Source organism: Myotis daubentonii, chromosome 3, assembly GCF_963259705.1.
Source record: "Myotis daubentonii chromosome 3, mMyoDau2.1, whole genome shotgun sequence".
NCBI lineage: Eukaryota > Metazoa > Chordata > Mammalia > Chiroptera > Vespertilionidae > Myotis > Myotis daubentonii.
Genome location: NC_081842.1, coordinates 42,765,141 through 42,787,164, shown reverse-complemented (window position 1 = coordinate 42,787,164; position 22,024 = coordinate 42,765,141). Strand labels below are relative to the sequence as shown.

The 22,024-nt window shown below is 41.6% G+C and overlaps 1 protein-coding gene across 10 annotated transcripts in view; it reads right to left on the bottom strand.

Moving 5' to 3' along the window:
- The window catches only part of YEATS2 (YEATS domain containing 2), a 103,625-nt gene that overhangs the window by 8,388 nt on the left and 73,213 nt on the right, over positions 1-22,024 (bottom strand). For 6 of the 10 annotated variants that reach the window (XM_059687177.1, XM_059687176.1, XM_059687175.1 and 3 more), the window contains 10 exons: positions 20,406-20,664; positions 19,751-19,912; positions 17,754-17,932; positions 16,574-16,732; positions 14,985-15,161; positions 13,762-13,948; positions 4,407-4,535; positions 3,729-3,827; positions 2,274-2,376; positions 1,080-1,153 (listed from right to left, as the gene is read on the bottom strand). In XM_059687177.1, the coding sequence (XP_059543160.1) occupies positions 1,080-1,153; positions 2,274-2,376; positions 3,729-3,827; positions 4,407-4,535; positions 13,762-13,948; positions 14,985-15,161; positions 16,574-16,732; positions 17,754-17,932; positions 19,751-19,912; positions 20,406-20,664 (1,528 nt within the window). The remainder of the gene's footprint in view (positions 1-1,079; positions 1,154-2,273; positions 2,377-3,728; positions 3,828-4,406; positions 4,536-13,761; positions 13,949-14,984; positions 15,162-16,573; positions 16,733-17,753; positions 17,933-19,750; positions 19,913-20,405; positions 20,665-22,024) is intronic. The other 4 variants (XM_059687169.1, XM_059687171.1, XM_059687173.1 and 1 more) reach the window with 1 other exon arrangement.

Here is a 22,024-nt window from a genome sequence, read left to right as displayed (position 1 = left end):
TCCAGGAGCCAGACGACCCGAGACCTGGCTCTGGCCGTGCCCTTAACTTCGTGGGCGGGGACCTGACGTCACCTCTCTGGGCTCCAGTATTCTCATCTGGAGGACGAGACTGCTGGGAGAGATGGTTCTGAACTGCCTTCCAGCTCTAATACCCTGAGGCATTTGTACCTAAATTTTTAAAAAAAGATTTTTGAGTGATTTTTTCTGCTGGGCTAGGAACATGTTATTGGAAGTATTCTTTGAACTGCCTCAAAATGACCCCTTAAACTTCAACCAAGGAAAAAAGATACTTCCTTTGTTATTACCGTTGGGAGTAAAATGAGCAGGGCAGTCTGAACTCGGCCTACCATTCTCATACTTGCATGAATATAGTACGCTCATGTGCTCCATCCCTTCCCTCTACATGTTCAGGGTGATCTTGCCCAAGTATCACAGGCAGCCTGCCCTCAGAAGAGGCTGCTACTGTCAGAACACCTGTGCTGAGAAGCCAGCTTCAGTCTGGCCAACAACGGCAGCAACAGGGCAGACAATCATGCATTTCGCAGCGACAGTGAGTGGAGGAGGGAGGATGAGAGGCCTTGGAGTCAAACAGAACTGGGGCTGTAGCCTACTTCACCACCCACGGCTAGTGACCTTCTGCAGTTACTTAATTTTACTACCCTTGATTTTCTCATCTGTAAACAGAGATGACAGCCCACAAGAGACTGATTAAATAAGACAGTAAATGCAATGAGCCTGCAGAGTCTGGCACACTGTAGGCAAATGTTAATTTCTTTCCTTATAAATAAATATTAAAAACGAATGCAGCTTTAATGATATACATAACACATTAATGATTTATATACAAAAAGTGTGAAAAATTCCTCTTGCAGGTCAAACACTAAAGACAGTAAAAGACTAACTAGTTGACCAAGATACTATGAATTCTAAAACCCTGTAAATGAGCTATAGCTGTAGCCAAACCTCTAAGATAACCACTGCAGTATGAATTACAGTACAAGTGATTAAGTTGACTCAATATCCCAAGCAGTTCACAGCTTTTAAAAAATGCACCCATATATTTAGTATAAGTGTCTTACTTTTTGCAGTGATTAATGGGATCTTCTTTACTACTGCCGTTAAGAGTTGCTGGATAGTCTCTAAATGGTCTATCCTGAGAAGGAGAAAAGAAAATTGAGGTTGTAAATGCATATAACAGTTTCTAGCCATATATACACATAAATTTATATACTTATTCCCCCTTTCTGAGGGAGTTAAAGCTTAAACTAATTATACAGGCAGTCTTTCCTTCCATAGACACCCTTCTCTATAAAAGGAGATCATTCTATACTTACAAAGAAAACATCAGATTAAATAAACAGATGAGACCCCAGGAATGGCAAATTATGCAAACAGTAGACATTATTTTACTTATATTTGTAAATAGCCACAGAACCTTTTTGCATGGTGACTGCCATTAGAGCAAAAAACCCTGTAATAAAAATGCCTGTCTTAATGTTATTCCAGTTCAAAAGCTGTCTATCGTGTGAAAACGGCTAATTTTCTACTGTCCCCAGCAGCCTGAGATACATCAAAATATGTGGTCAGAGATGGGCACAAATTTGGAAACTGGAAAATCATATGAAGTTTTTTTGGTTTGTTTGTTAATCCTCACCTGAGGATATTTTTTTCATTGATTTTGGGGGTGGGGGGGAGAGAGGGAAGAGAAACATCAATGTGAGATACACATCGATTGGTTGCCTCTTCCCCCACAAGCCCCAACCAGGGCCAGGGACCAAACCTGCCAAACCCAGGTACGTGCCCTTGACACAGAATCGACTCTTTGGTGCATGGGCTGATGCTCCAACCACTGACCAACACCGTCCAGGGCATGAAGTGTTTTTAGATGGAATGAGTGCGTATGGCCCATGAAAAGGCAGCTATTTAGGCAGGTACGTGGGTACTTTGACAAAAAATGTGTACACACCCGAGTAATTACATCATGTGCAAAGTATATACATGCTGGCAAGCGCTGGAGGGAGGTCTGTAATTCCACCTGAGGCTCCGGAGACAACAGGTAAGGTGATGCCTCAGGCCCATCAATGTGCAAAATGGAGACTCGGGAGCTGTGCATCAATACTTGATCACCACACGGACAGGTCTCCACCCGGCAAGGGGCTTAACAATACACACCCACAACTCTACACACACTCAACTGTCCCAGGCATGGTTTTTTAAATGTTTCAGAAAAACATCCAGAGCACAACTCCCTTAGCAAGGACAGAAATAATTACTTAATAGCATAGTTCCCCAGCTCAGAACTCTCTTCTGTTTTCACTGCTGTCTGACCCTCCTGAGTGAGGCAGCTTGGCCCAGGAGTTTCTGGTTCAGTCTTCACTACAAGGGAAGAGCAACAAAGAGAGAGCTGTTAGGGAGCAATGACGGAAGGACACGTGCAGGCAGAAACAAAAGCCCTTCGTGGAAACCCAGTGAGGGAAGTGCTGCAGCAGCTGTGGTAGGGACACGGCGGGGGCCTGAGATGGCGCCTGTCATCACAGTCAGCAGACAAGGGAAGAACTGTTGCTTGGGTCTTGTGGGTCTGTCTCTACCGTCCCCTTAGTCCGGCATGCTCCTGACTCTCCACAGCTACAAAGTCTTCACTCTTTTAAAATCCAGGCGACAATCCATGTCCATACAAAGTCCTATCCCCCTCCACACCCACCAACCCTGATCAGACATCCTAGACCAAGGGTGGGCAACTCCTGGCACACGTGCCAAACATGGCACGTCAGTAACTTTTGCTGGCACGCGAAACCCTCTCTTATAATCTTCCATTTACAATTTTTTTCTTAATACTGACTTTTTAATTTTTCAGATAAATTCAGTGTAGGTGCATCTTAGATAAATAAGTAATTTTACATAAAAAGTTATCTTAAAGACCATAGACATGGATTGACGAGAGAGGGGAAGAGCAATTTCTATGCCTCTGTCTTAACTCTCCCTGCCTTCCTAGATCCGACCAGTGTTTTGGTTTCATCCACATACGCTTTGTTCTCAGTGATGAATTTTGTTAAGTCTCATAATAGGAGTAGCCTGACGGATGAAAGTAGTAGCTCGTGCATATCTCTGAAGGTCACGAAATATAAACCTGATGTAAAATCTCTGTTATCAGTGATGCAGCAGCAAAAGTCCCACTGATAATATCAAACGGAGTCAAAGTTTTCTGTAGGACTATCAGTGTACATGTATACATTAAAAAATAAATGTATTTTTCATCATCATATACTGTGTTTTTGTCGCTCAAATGAATTTTATTATTTCTTCAAGGTTCTTCACATATGAACACCTTAAGAGATATCAAGTAGGTGTAACATGTTCTCAAAAAAATTAGGGTTGGCACGCAGAAGAATTTTGAGTCAGAGATTTTGCTGGTTTTGGCACGCACTCACAAAAAGGTTGCCCACCCCTGTCCTAGACTGAAACATTCCAGAATCCATTTATCCTGCATTTATCACTCATTACTTACTATCTCTCAGTCAACTCTCTTCAACATGATTACACGTTCTTGAAGGGCAGAAATGATGCTACATCTCTATGCTTCCCTCAATGTCAAGTCTACATGTAAGCAGTAAGCATTTTTGAGGTGGCTGATCCACAGATGCTGAAAAATATTTGGGTTGTAGACCCAAGGGGCTCATTAATGTCTTGCATAAAACCTGAGGGCAGATATACTGTGAGAAACTACATACCTTTTGTAACAGCTGCTGGAGCAGAGCTGGGGACAACTGCAGTGGGGGCGGCTACTGGCAGGATGGTAGGTGATTTGTTGGCAGAAAACGACTGAACCACTAAAGGCAAGAAAGGGAAGGGGAGGATATAAGAAATATAGGAATTATTGTATAATGAGGATGATCTAACAGATGAGAGCCCAATTTAGACTAATAGCACAAGACAATCACAGTGCAACTGAAATGAAGGTCCTTTTTAATAGTGATTTTGACAAGGCAGGCTGTTTACTATTAGTACTAGGGTAACTGAGTCATATCCATCAACTGTGGAAATAGGAGTTTGTCATTAAGAAAATAAAAATCCATTTATAAAGTCTCATAAATGCTTACAGTGCTCCTCCTCTATTCAACTTTAGAAATGGGCAGCTATTAGAAGCCACGGGCCCCCTGGGTTGTATGGTCAGTCCTAGAGTTAGTGCTCTAAAACAGCGGTCACCAATCGGTGGTCCATGGATCACTGGTGGTCCGCGAGGTCCGAAAGGTTGGTGCTGCTGCTCTAGAGCTCAAGGTGCCAGGGAGCAGGTGACGGCCAAAGGCAGGCTGTGCAAGGGGGAGCAGTCACCACCTGAGAGAACATGGACTTCCCCCACGACAGACCTGCAGACAACCACAGTAGGACAGCCCTGCTGAAGGACTTACCTTTATTCACAGGCATCAGTATAGTCTGCACACCTCCAGATGTATTTACACTGAGTGGTTTGAGCTGGCTGGGGATGGTCAGGACCGCCTGCTGGGGATTGGATTGACTGGAGTGAATCTTTAGCAATCCTAAAATAAGTTGGAAGACAGGGCCAAGCTGAAGATCAGATGCTTCCTTGAAGTTCCTGCCCTCGTGAGCATTTATATTTTCTCACAAGAGGAAGTTCTTAGGACACTCACCCTTTCAATAAACAAAGAGCTGGAAGCATGAGGCCATGGATGTGCCAGATTTCACAATGAAACAATGGTGTGATGATAATGATTTATTTTTACCTCACAATCACAAATACAGAAATTTTTGGAAAAGCAGAATAGAAAAGAAAAAGTCACCTAAAGTTCTTCTACAGAGACAACCAGTATTGAACATTTTGAGAGTTCTTTTCCATGCTTGTTTTCTATGACAATTTATTTTGTATATAGCTGTAATACGTACAAATCGGGATATAAAATTTCTATTTTGATTTAGATACCTGCCATTTTTCTGCCATTAAAAATCTTCTCTGACTCCTGACTGCCTAGAGAATGTTTCCAAAATTAGTTTCAAAGCATTCAGAGTCCATTTTCATCTGGTCCCAACTGACCTGCATCCCCTCATACCATCCCTGTGTGTTGATACTTCACTCTGTCTACTTGCTGTCCCTTACAAGCACCTATCTCTGTGCAGCCTCTATGTGTCAAACACCAGAGACTCTCAACTTGGCATTTTAGAAAGGGTCATCCTCCCCGACTTTCCTTTAAAGGTTGTTTCCACATTCCCATTTCCACTACAGAACTGTGCTCGGCATTCAGAGGGCCAGTAAAATACAAAGGGCGTTGCTGTGAGAGAGCACAACAGGTACAACACAAACCCCTGTTATAATGTCATTACTTAAAACAGCATCAGCAGAGAAACCAAAATGGCGGCATAGGAAAACACCGGAAATTGCTGCCTCGCACAACTACTTCAAAAATACAACTAAAAGACAAAACGGACATCATCCAGAACCACAGGAAGGCTGGCTGAGTGGAAATTCTACAACTAGAAGGAAAGAGAAAAGCACATTGAGACTCAGAGGAGGTGCAGAAGTAAAGTGCAGAGGTATGGAGGTGCATGTGGAAAGGGCTGGCAACTGAGAACATGGTTGTCTTTTTCAATTGGGAGGGAGTCTCAAGCTCCCAACTGCTCTGAACTCCAGTTCCGGGCGAGTCTCTGGGGACCCAGACTCATACGGGGAGAAACTGGACTGTCTGGCATCGGTCGGAACTCGAGAGCGGCTTTCTCTCAGAGGTGCTTGCAGCGATTACCGGGACACTGAGACCTGGGAGGCCTCTTAGGGTAGGACTGAGGAGCAACCATAGCTGCTTGCTCCACCCTGTTGATCCCCTGAGACCCCGACCCACCCAAGCTGTTCGCAGAGGCTTTTGCATATCAAAGGCCTGGCCCTTTGCAATCTGAAAATTACCTAACAAACTGCAGCTGGGTCAGAGAGACCCAGAACTTCCAAAAGAAGGCCCAAGGCCCCACAGCAGCTTGCACTGCTTCACAGCTGGGCCTCATCTGGGCACCTCCAAACCCCAAACAAAGAAGAGGAATCTGCAGATCTTTCCATAGCTCCTGCTGGGTAGCCTCAGGCAGAGGCTAAATTGGCACCTCCTTAGAGATTCAAGAGCCTGTGTACCCAGTGGTCAGAGTGGGACCATCCAGATTACAACTCCTCAGATCCATAAGGGTCACACTCAGGGGGAAGACTCAGTGAGCACTAAAGCCCCACTGAAGCAATCTTGCCCCATAAGGGTGTCTCCAGCACAGAAGTTCTCCCACTGTAGACACAGCTGATTCTCACAGCCAATTGGCCTGGAGGTCAATTCCCCCCAGTGATACCTACAACAATCAAGGCTTAACTACAACAAGACTGTGCACAAGCCCACAAAGGGGTGCACCAAGAGTGTCCACCTCAGGTAATTGGGGAGGCTGAGCCACTGGGCCCTATAGGACACCTAACACAGAAAGCCACTCTATCAACACAGAGAAGCATAAAAAATGTGGAGACAAAGAAACAGGTCACAAATGACAGAAATGGAGGAAAGCAAACTACTGGATATAGAGTTCAAAACCAGACTTATAAGGTTTTTCAAGAATTTTCTAGAAGCCACCGATAAATTTAGTGAGACTCTCAAGAAATCTAGTGAGACCCTCGAGGTTATGAAAAAGGACCAACTAGAAATTAAGCATTCACTGAGTGAAATAAAGAATATTATACAGAGTTCCAACAGCAGACCAGAGGATCCCAAGAATCAAGTCAAAGATTTGAAGTACAAAGAAGCAAAAAACACCCAACCAGAAAAACAAAAAGAAAAAAGAATCCGAAAATACGAAGATAGTGTAAGGAGCCTCTGGGACAACTTCAAGCATACCAACATCCAAATTATGGGGGTCGTAGAAGAAGAGAGAGAGCAAGATATTGAAAACCTATTTGAAGAAATAATGACATAAAACTTCCCCTACCTGGTGAAAGAAATAGACTTACAAGTCCAGGAAGTGCAGAGAACCCCAAACAAAAGGAATCCAAAGAGGATCACACCAAGACACATCACAATTAAAATGCCAAGAGCAAAAGACAAAGAGAGAACTTAAAAGCAGCAAGAGAAAGAAACTCAGTTACCTACAAGGGAGTACCCATATGACTGTCAGCTGATTTCTCAACAGAAACTATGCAGGCCAAAAGGGAGTGGCAAGAAATATTCGAAGTGATGAATACCAAGAACCTACAACCAAGATTACTTTACCCAGCAAAGCTATCATCCAGAATTGAAGGTCAGATATAGAGCTTCACTGGTAAAGAAAAAGCTAAAGGAGTTCATCACCACCAAACCAGTATTATATGAAATGCTGAAAGGTATCCTTTAAGAAGAGGAAGAAGAAGAAAAAGGTAAAGATACAAATTATGAACAACAAACATGCATCTATCAACAAGTGAATCTAAAAATCAAGTGAATAAATAATCTGATGAACAGAATGAACTGGTGATTATAATAGAATCAGGGTCATAGAAAGGGAGTGGACTGACTATTCTTGGGGGGAAAGGGGTGTCGGGGGTGCGGGAAGAGACTGGACAAAAATCGTACACCTATGGATGAGGACAGTGCAGGGAGAGGAAGGACAGAGAGTGGGGTGGGAACCGGGTGGAGGGGAGTTATGGGGGGGAAAAAGAGGAACAACTGTAATAATCTGAACACTAAAGATTTAATTAAAAAAAACAAAACAAACAGCATCAGCAGCTAAAGATAGTTTAGCGAGTGGAAAGCAGTTGCTTTAAGGAAAGGAATACCTGAAGTACTTTCTAGAAGAAAGCCTTAAATAAAAAAAGAAAATCTTTTTTTGCAATAGATGAATGTTAAACCAATCGTTACAAGTACTTCTTGAGACATGCCACCGGAGAGTAAAACAATGACCTGATATTTTCATTTTATAAAAAAATATATTTTTATTTCAGAGAGAGGAAGGGATTGATCTACAACCCAGGCATGTGCTCTGACCAGGAATCGAACCATGACCTCCTGGTACTTGTGTTGACGCTCAACCACTGAGCAACACCAGCCAGGCTATTTTCATGTTTTTTAAATTCTTTTTTATTAAATATTACATGCTTATCAGTTGCAAAAAAAAAGTGCTAACACGCTTTTAACTAAAAATAGTCATCCTTTGCTCCACCTCCCTAGCACTGTCTAGCTCCTCAGTAGCATACACTTAAAAAATATATATACATATATATTTTTTTATTGATTTTTTTACAGAGAGGAAGGGAGAGGAATAGAGTTAGATACATCGATGAGAGAGAAACATCAATCAGCTGCCTCCTGCTGGGGATGTGCTCGCAACCAAGGTACATGCCCTTGACCAGAATTGAATCTGGGACCTTTCAGTCCGCAGGCCGACACTCTATCCACTGAGCCAAATTGGTTAGGGCAGCATCCAATTTTTTTTTTTTAATACATTTTTTATTGATTTCAGAGAGGAAGGAAGAGGGAGAGAAAGAAACATCAATGATGAGAGATTCATTGATTGGCTGCCTGCTGCACGTCCCCCACTGGGGATCGAGCCCGCAACCCCGGCATGTGGCCTTGACTGGAATTGAACCCAGGACCCTTCAGTCCGCAGGCCGATGCTCTATCCACTGAGCCAAACCAGGCAGGGCAGTAGCACCCACTTTTAACCCTTTTGGTCGTTTCTTTTAATATTTATTTCAGTATTTTTTAAAAGAATGTGTATATTGTAGGTCTTGATTCATTTTGATGTAACATTTTAATGTTACATACTGACTATTAAGACGTAAGCACATTAAGGTACTTATACCCTTTCTTTCTTAATACTCAAATATTATTCTCCATCGATGCAAAGAATACCACGATACTATGATCCCATTTTATTTTCTGGGCTTAATAATTTCCTCCTTCTCATTTGTTTAATTCTCTTTTAACATCTAAGTCTTCACTTCTTCAAGATTGCTGCAAACCACCCTTTAATACAGCTCTCCACATAGTCAAATCTAAATAATTTACAGTTCCATTTTATAAGAGATGTCCTTCCTGGAGCTCGCTGATCTGCTTCAATTTGGATGTTGCTTCCTAGGCCTGCGGCAAAGCTCTCATCCCGGGGATATCCTCCACCGTTACTCTGGAGTCCCCTCTGCCTTCCATGTTGGATTCTGTTTTCTTCCTCTATTTTGGTCTACAACTCCTCACTCTGATAAAACTTGTATTTTAGTCATGTCTTGAGACAGGGTTCATAGGACATACACTGGCAACCCTCACACTCAGTATTGTTTGGGCTGACTACAGAATTCTAAACTGTAAGTAATTTCCCCCTAGAATTTTGAAAAGCTGAATTCTAGCTTCCGGCATTGCTACTGAAAAGCCAATGATATGTAATTTCTGAACTTTTCTTTGTCTGACAGCTCTTAAGATCTTCTCTTTGTCCCTGGTGTTGTGATTTCATGAACAAATTGTGCCTTGACGTGAGCCATCTTTCGTTCATTGTGACTTTTGAACCTGGAAGTTCGTGCCCTTCAATTCTGGGCTAAATTGTTTCATTTTTCGGATCATTTCCTTCCCACTATTTTCTCTTTTCTTTCTGGAACTCCTTTTAGTCTAATGTTGCCGGGTTTCCCTGGTACATCATTGACTTTTCTTTTCTTTCTTAGTGCCTACTTCTTGGTCCGCTCCCTGCTTCCACTTTGGGCCCCATAGTTTAGTCTAAAGGCTGCAGCCAGTGATCCTGTTAAAAGATAAGGCAGATCATGTTACCCTTTAGCTTAAAACCCATCAGTGGCTTCCCTTGGAGTAAAAATCAAAGTTCTTAGAATGAGCTACAGAGGCCCTAGTGATTTGGCCCCATCACCCTGACTTCATCTCTAGTGCTCTTTCCCTTGCCCACTCTGCTCCAGTCCCACTGGTGACTGACCTGTTCAAACTAGTTTATAATGCACACAAAATGTAATTAAAAAGTTACTGGTCAGTAGGAAATACTTTGATTCTGTTATGAAAATAATATTCAGAAAGTTTCATCACAGCATCTTATGAAACTAGAACTTAAAGGCAGGGAGACTTCATTTACTGCATGCTAAAAACTTAGAAAAGGGGTGGGCATTCAATTCTTACAGTATCTACTCTGGTAATGACACGTGCCTCCAAACAGTTAGTAAAGCAGAGCACTCCTTATACTAGATAGGACTTGATCACTTTCAACTGGGAGGTGGAAGTCATGGATAAACGGATTAGCCTTAATCTTCTGGTCTCCTCTAACGACCCCAAAGCAAACAAGACATGGGGCTTGGTTTAGAGTCATGTACAGAATGTAGCGATGACAATGATTATAATAAGAACAACAATATCCTCAATCTTTTATCCAAAGGGATTAAGGTGTGTGTGTGCGTTTATGCATGATTAAGTGATACTCAGTTTTTTCTGTTTATCAGTGCCAATTGGTACACAGTTGTCAATCTACAATAAGACATTAATCTGTTATATTACTATGGAAATTAAGAGTGTTCAGAAACTTTTATAACAGTTTGACATTGCTGTGACATTTTTATAGTATTTTAGAAAAGCATCTGGATTAGACTGTAGAAAAAAAGAAAACTGATCTCTCTCAAGTCTGAGACAACGCTGCAAACTACATCAGCCCCTGGTATCTAGGACAGCACAATGCAATAAAATACATTAATATTTCTTCAGCAAAATACAAATATCCATATTAAGTAGTATAAATAGCCTATCAATGGAGGTTAGATTTCACCCTAAAATTAGTTATGAAAGTAAAAAACAAACCTTTGGTTTTCACAGCTTTTGAATTTTAGAATTGTGGATAAGGAAATGTGGATTAACAACAATGCTGACACTGAAAATGATAATAGCAGCAATTATTTATATACTAGAGGCCAGGTGCATGACATTTGTGCATGTAGGGGGTGGGGGGTTCCTCACCCTGGCCTGTACCCTTTTGCAGTCTGGGAGCCCTCGGAGGATTCTGACTGACAGAAGTAAGCCGTCCTTAGCGCTGCTGCAGAGCTTGTGGCTGAGTGATGCTTCCCCTGTGGGAGCGCACAGACCACCAGGGGGCAGCTCCTGCATTGAATGTCTGCCCCCCTGGTGGTCAGTGCACATCATAGTGACCAGTCTATTTGCATATTACCCTTTTATTATATAGGACTAGAGGCCCAGTGCACAAATTCCTGCAACAGTGGGGTCCCTTGGCTTGGCTCTCTGACATTCCCCGAGGGGTTCTGGATTGCGAGAAGGCACAGGCCAGGCCGAGGGACCCACCTGTGCACAATCAGAGCTGGGGAGGGATGCGGGAGGTTGGCCAGCCAGAGAGGGACCGCGAGAGGGCTCCAGGGAGTGTCTGGCCCATCTCTATCAGGAGCTCAGCAAGCTAACCTGGTCAGTGTCTGGCCCCTGGTGGTCAGTGAACATCATAGCAAGCTGTGGAGCAGCCTTAGCATATCATTAGCATATTATGCTTTGATTGGTTGAACACACAACCGGACAACCAGACTCAGCATATTAGGCTTTTATTATATAGGGCTAGAGGCCCGGTGCACAAAAATTTGTGCACTCAGGGGGAGTCCCTCATCCTGGCCTGTGCCCTCTCACAGTCTGGGACCCCTTGGGAGATGACCACCTGCTGGCTTAGGCCCGTTCCCTGGGGGGATTGGGCCTAAGCTGGCAGTCAGACATCCCTCTGGCAGCCCAGGAGCCCTTGGGGGATGTCCACTTGCCAGCAGGGAACAGGCCTAAGCTGCAGTTGGACATCCTTAGTGCTGCTGAGGAGGCGGGAGAGGCTCCCACCACCACCGCTGTACTGGCAGCCATCAGCCTGGCTTGTGGCTGAGCAGAGCTTCCCCTGTGGGAGTGCACTGACCACCAGGGAGCAACTCCTGCATTGAGCGTCTGCCCCCTGGTGGTTAGTGTGTGTCATAGTGACCAGTCATTCCCAGTCGTTCTGCTGTTAGGGTCAATTTGCATATTACCCTTTTATTATATAGGAGTGCCTGGCCAGCCTGGGTGAGGGGCTGATGGCTGTTTGCAGGCTAGCCACAACCCCTTCAGGGTGGGGGCTCCTGCTGGGGTGCCTGGCCAGTCTGGGTGAGGGGCTGATGGCTGTTTGCAGGCTGGCCACAGCCCCCAGCCACCCAAGCTCCCAGTGGAGGCTGGCTGGAAGCAGGTATCTGGGATTTATTTGTCTTCTATAATTCAAACTTTGTTGCCATGAGTGGAGGCCACAGCGGGCTCAGGGCTGGCAGGAAGCTTGGCTTCCTCCATCGCCCGGGCAACCAAGCCTCCTGCTTGCTCCAGCTCTGTGGCTGCCGGCCGCCATCTTGGTTGGGTTAATTTTCATATAGTTGCTCCGATTGGCTGGTGGGCGTGGCTTAGGGCATAGCAAAGGTACAGTCAATTAGCATCTTTGTCTTTTATTAGTGTAGACTAGCTACTTACTACATGCCAGACATGCATTAATAAATTAACTCATCCAATCCTCTCAACTTTATGAGGCAGGTATTATTATCAGGAAACTGAAGCAAGTTTTTTATTTTTTTTTATTTTAAAGAGAGAGGAAGGGAAAGGGATAGAGATTACAGAAACATCGATGAGAGAGAAACATCCATCAACCCCCTCCTACACAGTCCCGCAACCTGTGCATATGCAAGTTATTTGAAATAAGGCTCCCAGATATATGCGCTATGTTACCCAACAGAGCAAAAGGCACACTTTTCTGGCGCCCTTCAGTGTCAAAAATATATCATTCATCTTGTCAGACCTCAAGCATATCACCCTAATACTACCCAACACAATAACTAATGTTAAAGAGTCAGTGAAGCTAATTTATATGTTTTGTTTGTAAAAGCAAAGAGATGTATGATATTTTATGAGTTCCATTTAAAACTGATTTAAAAAAAATTGGTACTTGGTAACAAAATTACACTATGAAAGCAGCTAAAATACCCAATAAAGCTCCAGATGGCTAAGATTTTATTATGGCATTTAAAAATCATTAAATTACTTACTTAAAAATCAGTGTGGCCCTAGCTGGTTTGGCTCAGTGGATAAAGTATGGGCTTGCGGATCAAAAGGTCCCAGGTTCGATTCCGGTCAAGGCATGTACATTGGTTGCAGGCCCCTCTCTGGCCCAGGCCCTGGTCATGGCTTGTGCAGGAGGCAACCAATCGATGTGTTTCTCTCACATCGATGTTTCTCTCTGTCTTTCCCTCTCCCATTAAAAAAAAAAAATTGGAAAAATATCCTTGGGTGAGGATTAACAAAAATAAACAAACAAATCTATAATAATAAAAGCGTAATATACTAACTAGAACGGACGTCCTCCCAGATAACCTTCCGGATGAAGCCGGGGTTGTGAGGGATGCCCAGGTCCCAGGTGCCAGAGGGATGCTGGTGCTGGCAGCTGGGGCAAGGAAGGCCTACTCTTGCATGAATTTTGTGCATCGGGCCTCTAGTGAATAAATACAATAAAAAAAATCAGTGCGGCTCAGATGGTTGAGCGTTGTCCAGTGCACTGAAAGGTTGCTGGTTTAATTCCCAGTGAGGGCAAACACCCAGTTTGCAGGTTTGTCCCCGGCTGAGGTATGTTCAGGAGGCAACCAATCCATGTTTCTTTCTCTCTCTCCCCCACCTCTCACTAAAATCAATAAAAAAATATCCTTGGGAGAGGATTAAATTATAAAAATATTGTTTAAGACCTTGCAAAAATATTATAGCCAAAGAAGGAAGGGAGAAATAATATCATTATGATACAACTGACCTGACACTGTAGCCTTCCCGGAGATGGGGTTAGGTGTGGACACCAGGGACGTGGCACTGATGACAGAGGGAGCAGCAGCCTTGCAGGTTCCCATGGTGGCCTGGCTCACACACACTTGCTGCTGCCCAGCAGTTTTCATTATGGAACCTACAGTGGATGATGAACTGGGAGCTGTTCCTTCTGACTGCTCATCCGCAGGGCCAGATATAACAGAAATACAAAAGAAAGCAGTAACTTATGGAGAACAGTGACGGCCATGCAGCATACTCAATAAATATTATCTACTAGCTATTATTGCCTACTTATTAAATGTAATGCCATTTAGAAAGACTGCTTCTCTAGTTTGGTGGTTCCTACATTTCTAGATTTCATGGGCCAGGAAATTTTTTAAATGAGGCGGTATCACAGGGTGACCACATTTATAAAAGATTTCATTCCTATTTATAGCTGAATCATATTCAATTTTATGGATCTGCCACATTGTATATCTAAACCAATAAGGAAAAGATAATAAATAACTCAATTAAATAATGGGCAAAGGATCTGAATAGACATTTCTCTAAAGGTACACAAATCTTAAAAAAAACAACACAAAAAACCCACAAGAAAAGATACTCAATATCATTAGCTACAGGGAGATGCAAATTAAAACCACAATGAATTACTAGTTCACACCCACTAGACTGGCTATAATTTTAAAAAATGAGTATGAACAAGTGTCAGCAAGGATGTGGAAAAACCAGAATCCTCATACATTGCTGATGAAATGTAAAATGGTGCAGCCGCTTGGAAAAGTTTGGCAGTTCCTTAAAAACTTAAACATAGTTACTAGATGACCTAGCAATTCCTTTCCTAGGTATACAGCCAAGAGAAATAAAAATATATTATACAAAAACGTGTACAAAACGTTTATGGCAGCATTACACATTGTAGTCAAAAGGTAGACACAACACAAATGTCTATTGATTGCTACTGGGTACAGAGCATTATTTTTCAGGATGGAAAAAATGTTCGTAGAATTAGATGGCAATGGTTGCACAACCTTGGGGACATAATCTAAATTACTAAATTGTACACTTAAAGATGGTGAATTTTAGGACATGTAAATTACATTTCCATTTTTAAAAAGAGTAATATGGCCCACTTGTGTGCCTGCTGAGTATCTTGGGTTTTTAGTGCTTTTATGTTTCATTATGATTTTGTATGTTCATGCTAATTCTCACCTGTTGTGCAGGACCATTTGCTGAGAGGGCCACAGCTGGCGAAGTGGCAGTTGTGATAACCCCTCCTGCTACTCTCAGCATGGTGGTTCCAGGCTTTGAGAGTTGTGAGGTGGCTGGCACAGACTTCAATGTTCCATCAGATATTTTCATTAGAGAGGCCTGTCCCCCAGGGGCTGCCTGCAAAAACAAAATGGGTTGAAGTAATAATATTGCCCTGGTTAACAGGCACAATTCATTCCTTACTTACAGATGCCTGCAGAATTAGAGCATGTCCAAGAAACTCTTGCTGATGAAAACTATGGGAAGTGTTTGTGCAAATTCTCAAGTTTATGACCTTGTACCTACAAACGTTCCTTTACCCCTAATATAGAACAAGAAAATGAATGCAATTGCAAGCTACTATTTGGCAGCAATGTCTTCAGAGACACCAGGCCATTTCTTATTAAAATAATTGAGTCCAAAGTGCTCTTAAATATAATCTTTAAACATGAAAATTGAACTGAGAGGGCCAGATTTAAATGGGTAAATTAATGGTTCTTTAGGCTAGTACAGGATTAGCATTTAGTCCTGGAGAATCATTCAACAACTTATACTTTTAACAGTTTAAAACAAGGTTCAGCAACAGCATGAGTGAGCATGTCAGGCCGTAAGATCTCTGTTGCAACTCCTCAACTCTACTTCTATAGCATTAAATGGGTGTGGCTATGTCCGAATAAAATGTTATTTATAAAAATAGGAAGCTTTGGGTGTAATCTGCTGACCCCTGGTCTAAATGATTGCTTTGTGCCCCAGATTAATGCATCCTACAAATCATACCATTTTTCAGTCTCTGTGAGCATACTATGTCATTACATATGTCATTTACTTATCTTATATCATTTAATCTTTTCATAAACTTTATAGGGTAGATTTTAGTCCCACTTTAAAAATGAGAGATCATTTCAATGACTACCAGGGTCACACAGCTAATAACTGAAGGAGCCATGATTAGAATCCAGGAGCAGCAGCCACAGCACAATTTGCATTAGAGTCTTACACCCTGAGTATCATTTCATAGTCACAAAAATGACTAAAATTAAAAAGAATGATGATCTTTTTGGCTTATATTAAAAAGTGCTGTGGAAACGTGCACTAAACTCCCTGCAGCGTTCACTTCCTGTGTGGACAGTGTGGCTGAAATCATCTCTCAGTATTTAGCATCTCCTGCATGAAGTCCCTCCAGAGAAATATTAGAATGAAATGTCAAGAAAATGTTTGTTTCTTCTAGGAAATATTATGTGGTTAGTTTTCCTCTCTCACAAATAGTGTAATCTTTATGACTGATAATGCTTCTTGCTCTGGTTTGGCAAATTTTATTAACTATATAGGACATTACTATTTGTAGATCTAAATAACTCAAGCTTTACCTTCTCATTCTACATATGTTTTCCCAAATCTCAAGATTTTATTCTTATTTTTTCTATACTACTTTATTGTTCATTTTCTCATGTAACCTTAATTTCTTTGTGCAAAGAATAAGGTGTAAATTTGTAAATAAATGCCATAATCACCATGTATTTGTGTGTGTGTGTGTGTGTGTGTGTATTTACCTGGGTAAACAAAGTGGTTTTTTGTCCAGAGATGACTTTCAATGTTTGTTGTCCTTGAGCGGAAGATGTGCTGACTCCCAGTGTACCTTGGACCACTGACCCAGTAGTCAGCTGTTTTCCAGATGTCTGGGGTGATGGCTGGCCAACTAAAAATGTGCCCTAAGTTAGAAAAAATAAAGACCGAATCAGTAACTTGTTAAATTCAAATAACTTCCTCTGATCCTTTAAATCACAAGGTTCCATGTTACAAGCTATAATGCTTCCTTATTCTGCAACTCAGCCAAAATAACTGAAAATAGTGCTCAGTGTCACTACCAACAGTTATCCTAATTCTCAAACTGTGCACAGTAGTTACAGAGCAGGTGTGGGAAACTCATGTAATCTAGTCCTGAAAGCTGGATTTAATCATTCAGAATGATTACTACCCATCCCTCTCAAAAAAAAAGTCTGGAATTAAAATTCCACTACTTTCCTTAGAGGAGAGCCAAGACGTTGTGACAAGGGGAAGAAGGCAGAAACCCGGTCCTCATCTTGAATCCAACCTAACTCCAAATACCACAGTCTGATAGCATCTCTTTGGTTACTCCTTTCTGAGAGAACATTTTGAACTGCACATTAAGACTGTTTATTACCTCATGGATTTGGGAAGCATTAGCAGAGTGAAAATCTTTCTTTGTGTCAGAAAGATCTGGGTTTAAATCCAAAGCCTGCACTGGCTTAGCAGAGAAGCCTTGAATAAGTTACTTAAGTCTTTCTGAATCTCTACCCCCTCTTCTCTCAAAACAAAATATAGATTTGTAACATTTATAACAAACTAAGGGCCTGGTGCATGAAATTCGTGCACAGGTAGGGTCCCTAGGCCTGGCCGGCAATTACGGCCAATTGGGGCCTTCCTTCCTTCAACTGCCAGCTACTGGCTGGGGCCGTCCTTCCTTCTGCGCTGTCCCCTGGTGGTCAGCGCACGTCATAGTGAGCAGTCGAACTCCTGGTCAGTGGAACTCCCGAGGGGACAATTTACATTATCAGCCTTTTATTATATAGGATAATATAGATTTACAACACAGCTAAAATGTCAGTTTTTGACTCCTGATCCCAGAGCTGTATTGGAAAATCCAGTATAGCTAAAAGCAGTTATTAAATAACAGAATGGTTTAAAAGACACCAGTCATAATGAGCAGACCTGAGGCGTTTGCTTGAGGATGTAAGATGTGTAGGTCAGGTGCTGGGATATCCCTCCAGGCCCAGCGGGGCTTTGGGCTCCTCCTGTTCCTCCCCCTCCTCCACTGCCACTGCTGCCACCTCCACTGCCGCTGCCTCCAGCACCACCAGCACTACTGGCAGCTGAGCTGGACTGTAGGTCTGCAAATACAATGAATGACAGCAACATTACAAAAAGTATCAAGAAGCTTAACAGAAAAACAGGTGAGCCCAGAGATATTTCCTTTACAGCACCATTCCCTCCCTTCCCTATTTTTCTTCTTCTTTCTCTGACAAGAGTGAGGACTTCCTAGAACTGAAGAGTGACATCTATTTACTTTCAACTGCATGACATTTGACTAGTACAGCTCTGAGTACAATGAATAACTTACTTTTGACAACTGTTTTGACTTAGTTGTGGAAGAGCATGAGAAAGTCTGATACTGACATTTTCTAACCAACTATTTTTTAAAAATATATTACTGATTTCAGAGAGAAAGGGAGAGATAGAAACATCAACAATGAGAATCATCAATTGGCTGCCTTCTGCACGCCCCCTACAGGGGACTGAGCCAGCAACCTGAGCATGTGCCCGGATTAGAAATCTAACTGTGACCTCCTGGTTCATGGGTTGATGCTCAACCACTGATTGATTTTAATCAACACTTCCATATACTCACTGACATGCTTCCAAACTTTTTGGCATCTGATTCAATTTCAGTGGAACTGCTAGAATTTAGTGTGATTTTACAGTACTCCTTCTATCCCCCTGGAAAACATTAAGACTTTCTTCATATTTATGATGACTTCAGGGTCCCATTCTTTTTTTTTTTTTTAATATATTTTTATTGATTTTAGAGAGGAAGGAAGAGAGAGAGAGAGAGAGAGAGAGAAACATCCACGATGAGAGAGAATCATGGATCGGCTGCCTCCTGCAAGTCCCCCACTGGGGATCGAGCCCACTACCTGGGCAGGTGCCCTTGACCGGAATTGAACCTGGGACATTTCAGTTCCCAGGCTGACGCTCTATCCACTAAGCCAAACTGGCTAGGGCAGGGTCCCATTCTTTTTAGCTCTTCAAATTCCACTTTAAAGCCTATAGACTCTTTTTACTTCCCTTTGGGTAACATACTGTACATTAACTAACATCTAAGTAACTGATGAATTCTGGAATAAAGAAAAAAATTGGGTATGAAGAAAAAAATACCAGGTAAAGAGACTGGAAATCACCCATTAGACACAATAAACAAAATAGTGATTAGCTTACACACATTGCATTTTGGCAGGAGTGGCTAATTTCTAATGAACTTGAATGCTGTACTAATTGTATTTCTGATTCAGAGGGAAGTATTCCCTTTGACCTTTCCCTTTACAACACTACTCAAATTGTTTTTCTCTGTATGTCAAAGCAGTTTATATAAGTCTGATACGCCACTTAATTCCTTGGGGCTTTAAGACATATATTTAGGCTGAACCAGTATTTCTCTTTCCATCTCCAAACCTAGCACACTTAAGCAGCATATCTGAACAATGGCAAGTGGAGACTCTTCATCTAAGTCCTATTCCTGTCTCCTTTAAAATAGAAATAGGTTCCAGCTACTGGAAGTATAGAACTTCTCCCCAGGTATCACCTGTTGTCAGTTACCTCTGAAAGGAAGACCTTTCTTCATCTACAGTTCACACAGACAGCTTTCTCCCAGCACAGCCTCAAGAGCCATACCTCTTCAGTGTAATCCGGCCCTGATCCCAAACTCTGAGTAGATAAGCCCAAAATAATAGTGCCACCTTGTAAGACTATGATTACTTAAAGCCAATTCTTGTTAAATTATGCACATGTTTTAAGTGCATTTGGGCTAATACTACCATTATGCCACCAAAGCTATGGAAATGCTTCCTGAAACAGGTAAAAACTGAGCCTCAGGTGGATGAGATGAACATACCCAGAGACCCAAGAACCAAACGAGTTAATGATGGACTAACTAGCACTGTTGGTGGCTCGCAGGATGGCTCCTTGAGGGATGAGCAGCAGTTTTCCTTTTCCTGAAGGGTTCTTGCTGTTTGTTGTAAGGTAAAGTTTAGTGCCAGGTGGCAAATTTGCCAAGTTGGCCAAGTTAGTGGCTGGTAGCTGCAACGTTGCCATTACTAAAATGATAAAGAAGAAAAAGAGAAGAAAGACAAGATAAAATGGAACTTAGGGCAATACCGACTCTAAAATTAAAACACAGAATAAAATACTTATTAAAAAGAGGTAACAAAAAGTAAACTAAAGTTTGTTTCTCAGATACACAATGCTTTAAAGGCAGATGTTCTTAAATATCATGCCTTCACTGAAACAACACCTCAAAGCCTAGGACACATTCAAATGTTTACTATTTCAAAATGCTGCAATGACTGAACAAAGTTTTAAGTATGAAATACAACCCAAAGTGGAAATGAGGACAAATGAGAATTATTCTTCAAACCTAAAGGCAGTATCATAAGAAACAAGCTGTATTTTTATTATTACTGCTTACACACACACACACACACACACCTTACTAGGTTTTCTAGACAGAACCAAATACCAAATAAAATCACTAGCAAAGAACACTTTGGTAGGCACTGCTGCTGAGTACCCCCAAACAGTATTAGTTACCTGAACCCTGGGATCCACTCTTCTGAGGGCCAGCAGCAGTGACCTGGGCCTTGGTTAAGGTTTGCACTGGCTGAGCGACAATGGTTCCTCCACCTCCACTCACAATTGCTTTGGCAACTCCTTGGGTCACAACTTGCTTTGGACCAACTGCCTTGGCAACGGTAGAGCTGGCCTTGGCTACGAGGATTTGGCCACCACTGATTGCCACAGCCTGTTTCACTGTTGAAGGTAAAGTAGACCCAACTGGCACCCCAACAACCTGTTCAAAACAGAGGAAAGTCCAGCAGTGCTCCTTCTCAAAGTCCTTCGAGAGCACTTGGAACAGAATAGTCACTGTGTACTAGCAAAGAACAAAGCACTGTTCTACATACAGTACTTGGGGTCTAACCCAACGTAGCAAGGCAACCTATGATAGATGCGAACAGCAATATCTCTTACAATTTGGAAATTATTACAATAAGAGGTTATAATTTTTCTCTTAACCCCTGCTACTATTAGTTGTTTTAATTATACAAATATGTGTTTTCATAGACAATACAGAAGTGTAAGAAAAAATCCTACTCATTCAGAAAAAAACCCTCTCAATATTTTTGTGAATTTACTTTTTTTTTTTTTAATTTTTCATCTTTATTTAAAATACCTGGAAGCATTGTAAACTGCAAAATATTCAGTTATTTTGTAACCCTAAAACACTGTTTATTAGCATTTTTCATGTACATTATTCCACAAAGATTATTCTAGATTGGTCTTAATTTACTTCTACATACTACTAATTATGTCAAAGAACCATGGCCCTTTAAAAAAATTGTTGCCACTGAACCATTGGTTAGAATTTCCCTTAATAAACAGCAGTAAGCTTCAATAAGTTACACTGGCCCTACCTGAACTGTGATTTTTCGGAGAAAAACAAAAGTTAAATAAATAAAATGTGAATTTACTTCTAATTCTTTTTAATATTTATTTTAAATCAGATTAGGATCACACATATAATTTTTAATTCTTCATCATATCACAAGCCTTTAGCAGTTGTTTTTTAAATACATTTTTAGATAACCAAGTAATAATATAATAGAATTGATATACCATAATGTATGTAAACATTTCATAACTGCACAGATATTTAGGTAATTCTAAACTTTACATTATGAAAAACTGTGCAATAAACGTCCTGATATATGAACTATAAACTCCACTATGAAAATGTAAATATCACCTCTTCATTTTTTTAAATAACCCTATATATATATATTTTTTTTTTAAAAATATATTTTTATTGATTTCAGAGAGGAAGGGAGAGGGGGAGAGAGAGATAGAAACATCAATAATGAGAGAGAATCACTGATCAGTTGTCTCCTCCATGCTCCCTACTGGGGATCGAGCCTGCTACCCGGGTATGTGCCCTTGACCAGAATTGAACCTGGACCCTTCAGTCTGCAGGTCAATGCTTTATCCACTGAACCAAACTGGCTAGGGCAAATATCACCTCTTCCGTAACCCCTTCTATATTACCTCTATCTGAAACTATTATTTCTTTATCTCTAGAACTCCTTCCTAACAATGATGTCACCTCTTCCAACTGATTTTTTTTCTTTCAACTGATTTTTAAGAAGCCATCTCTT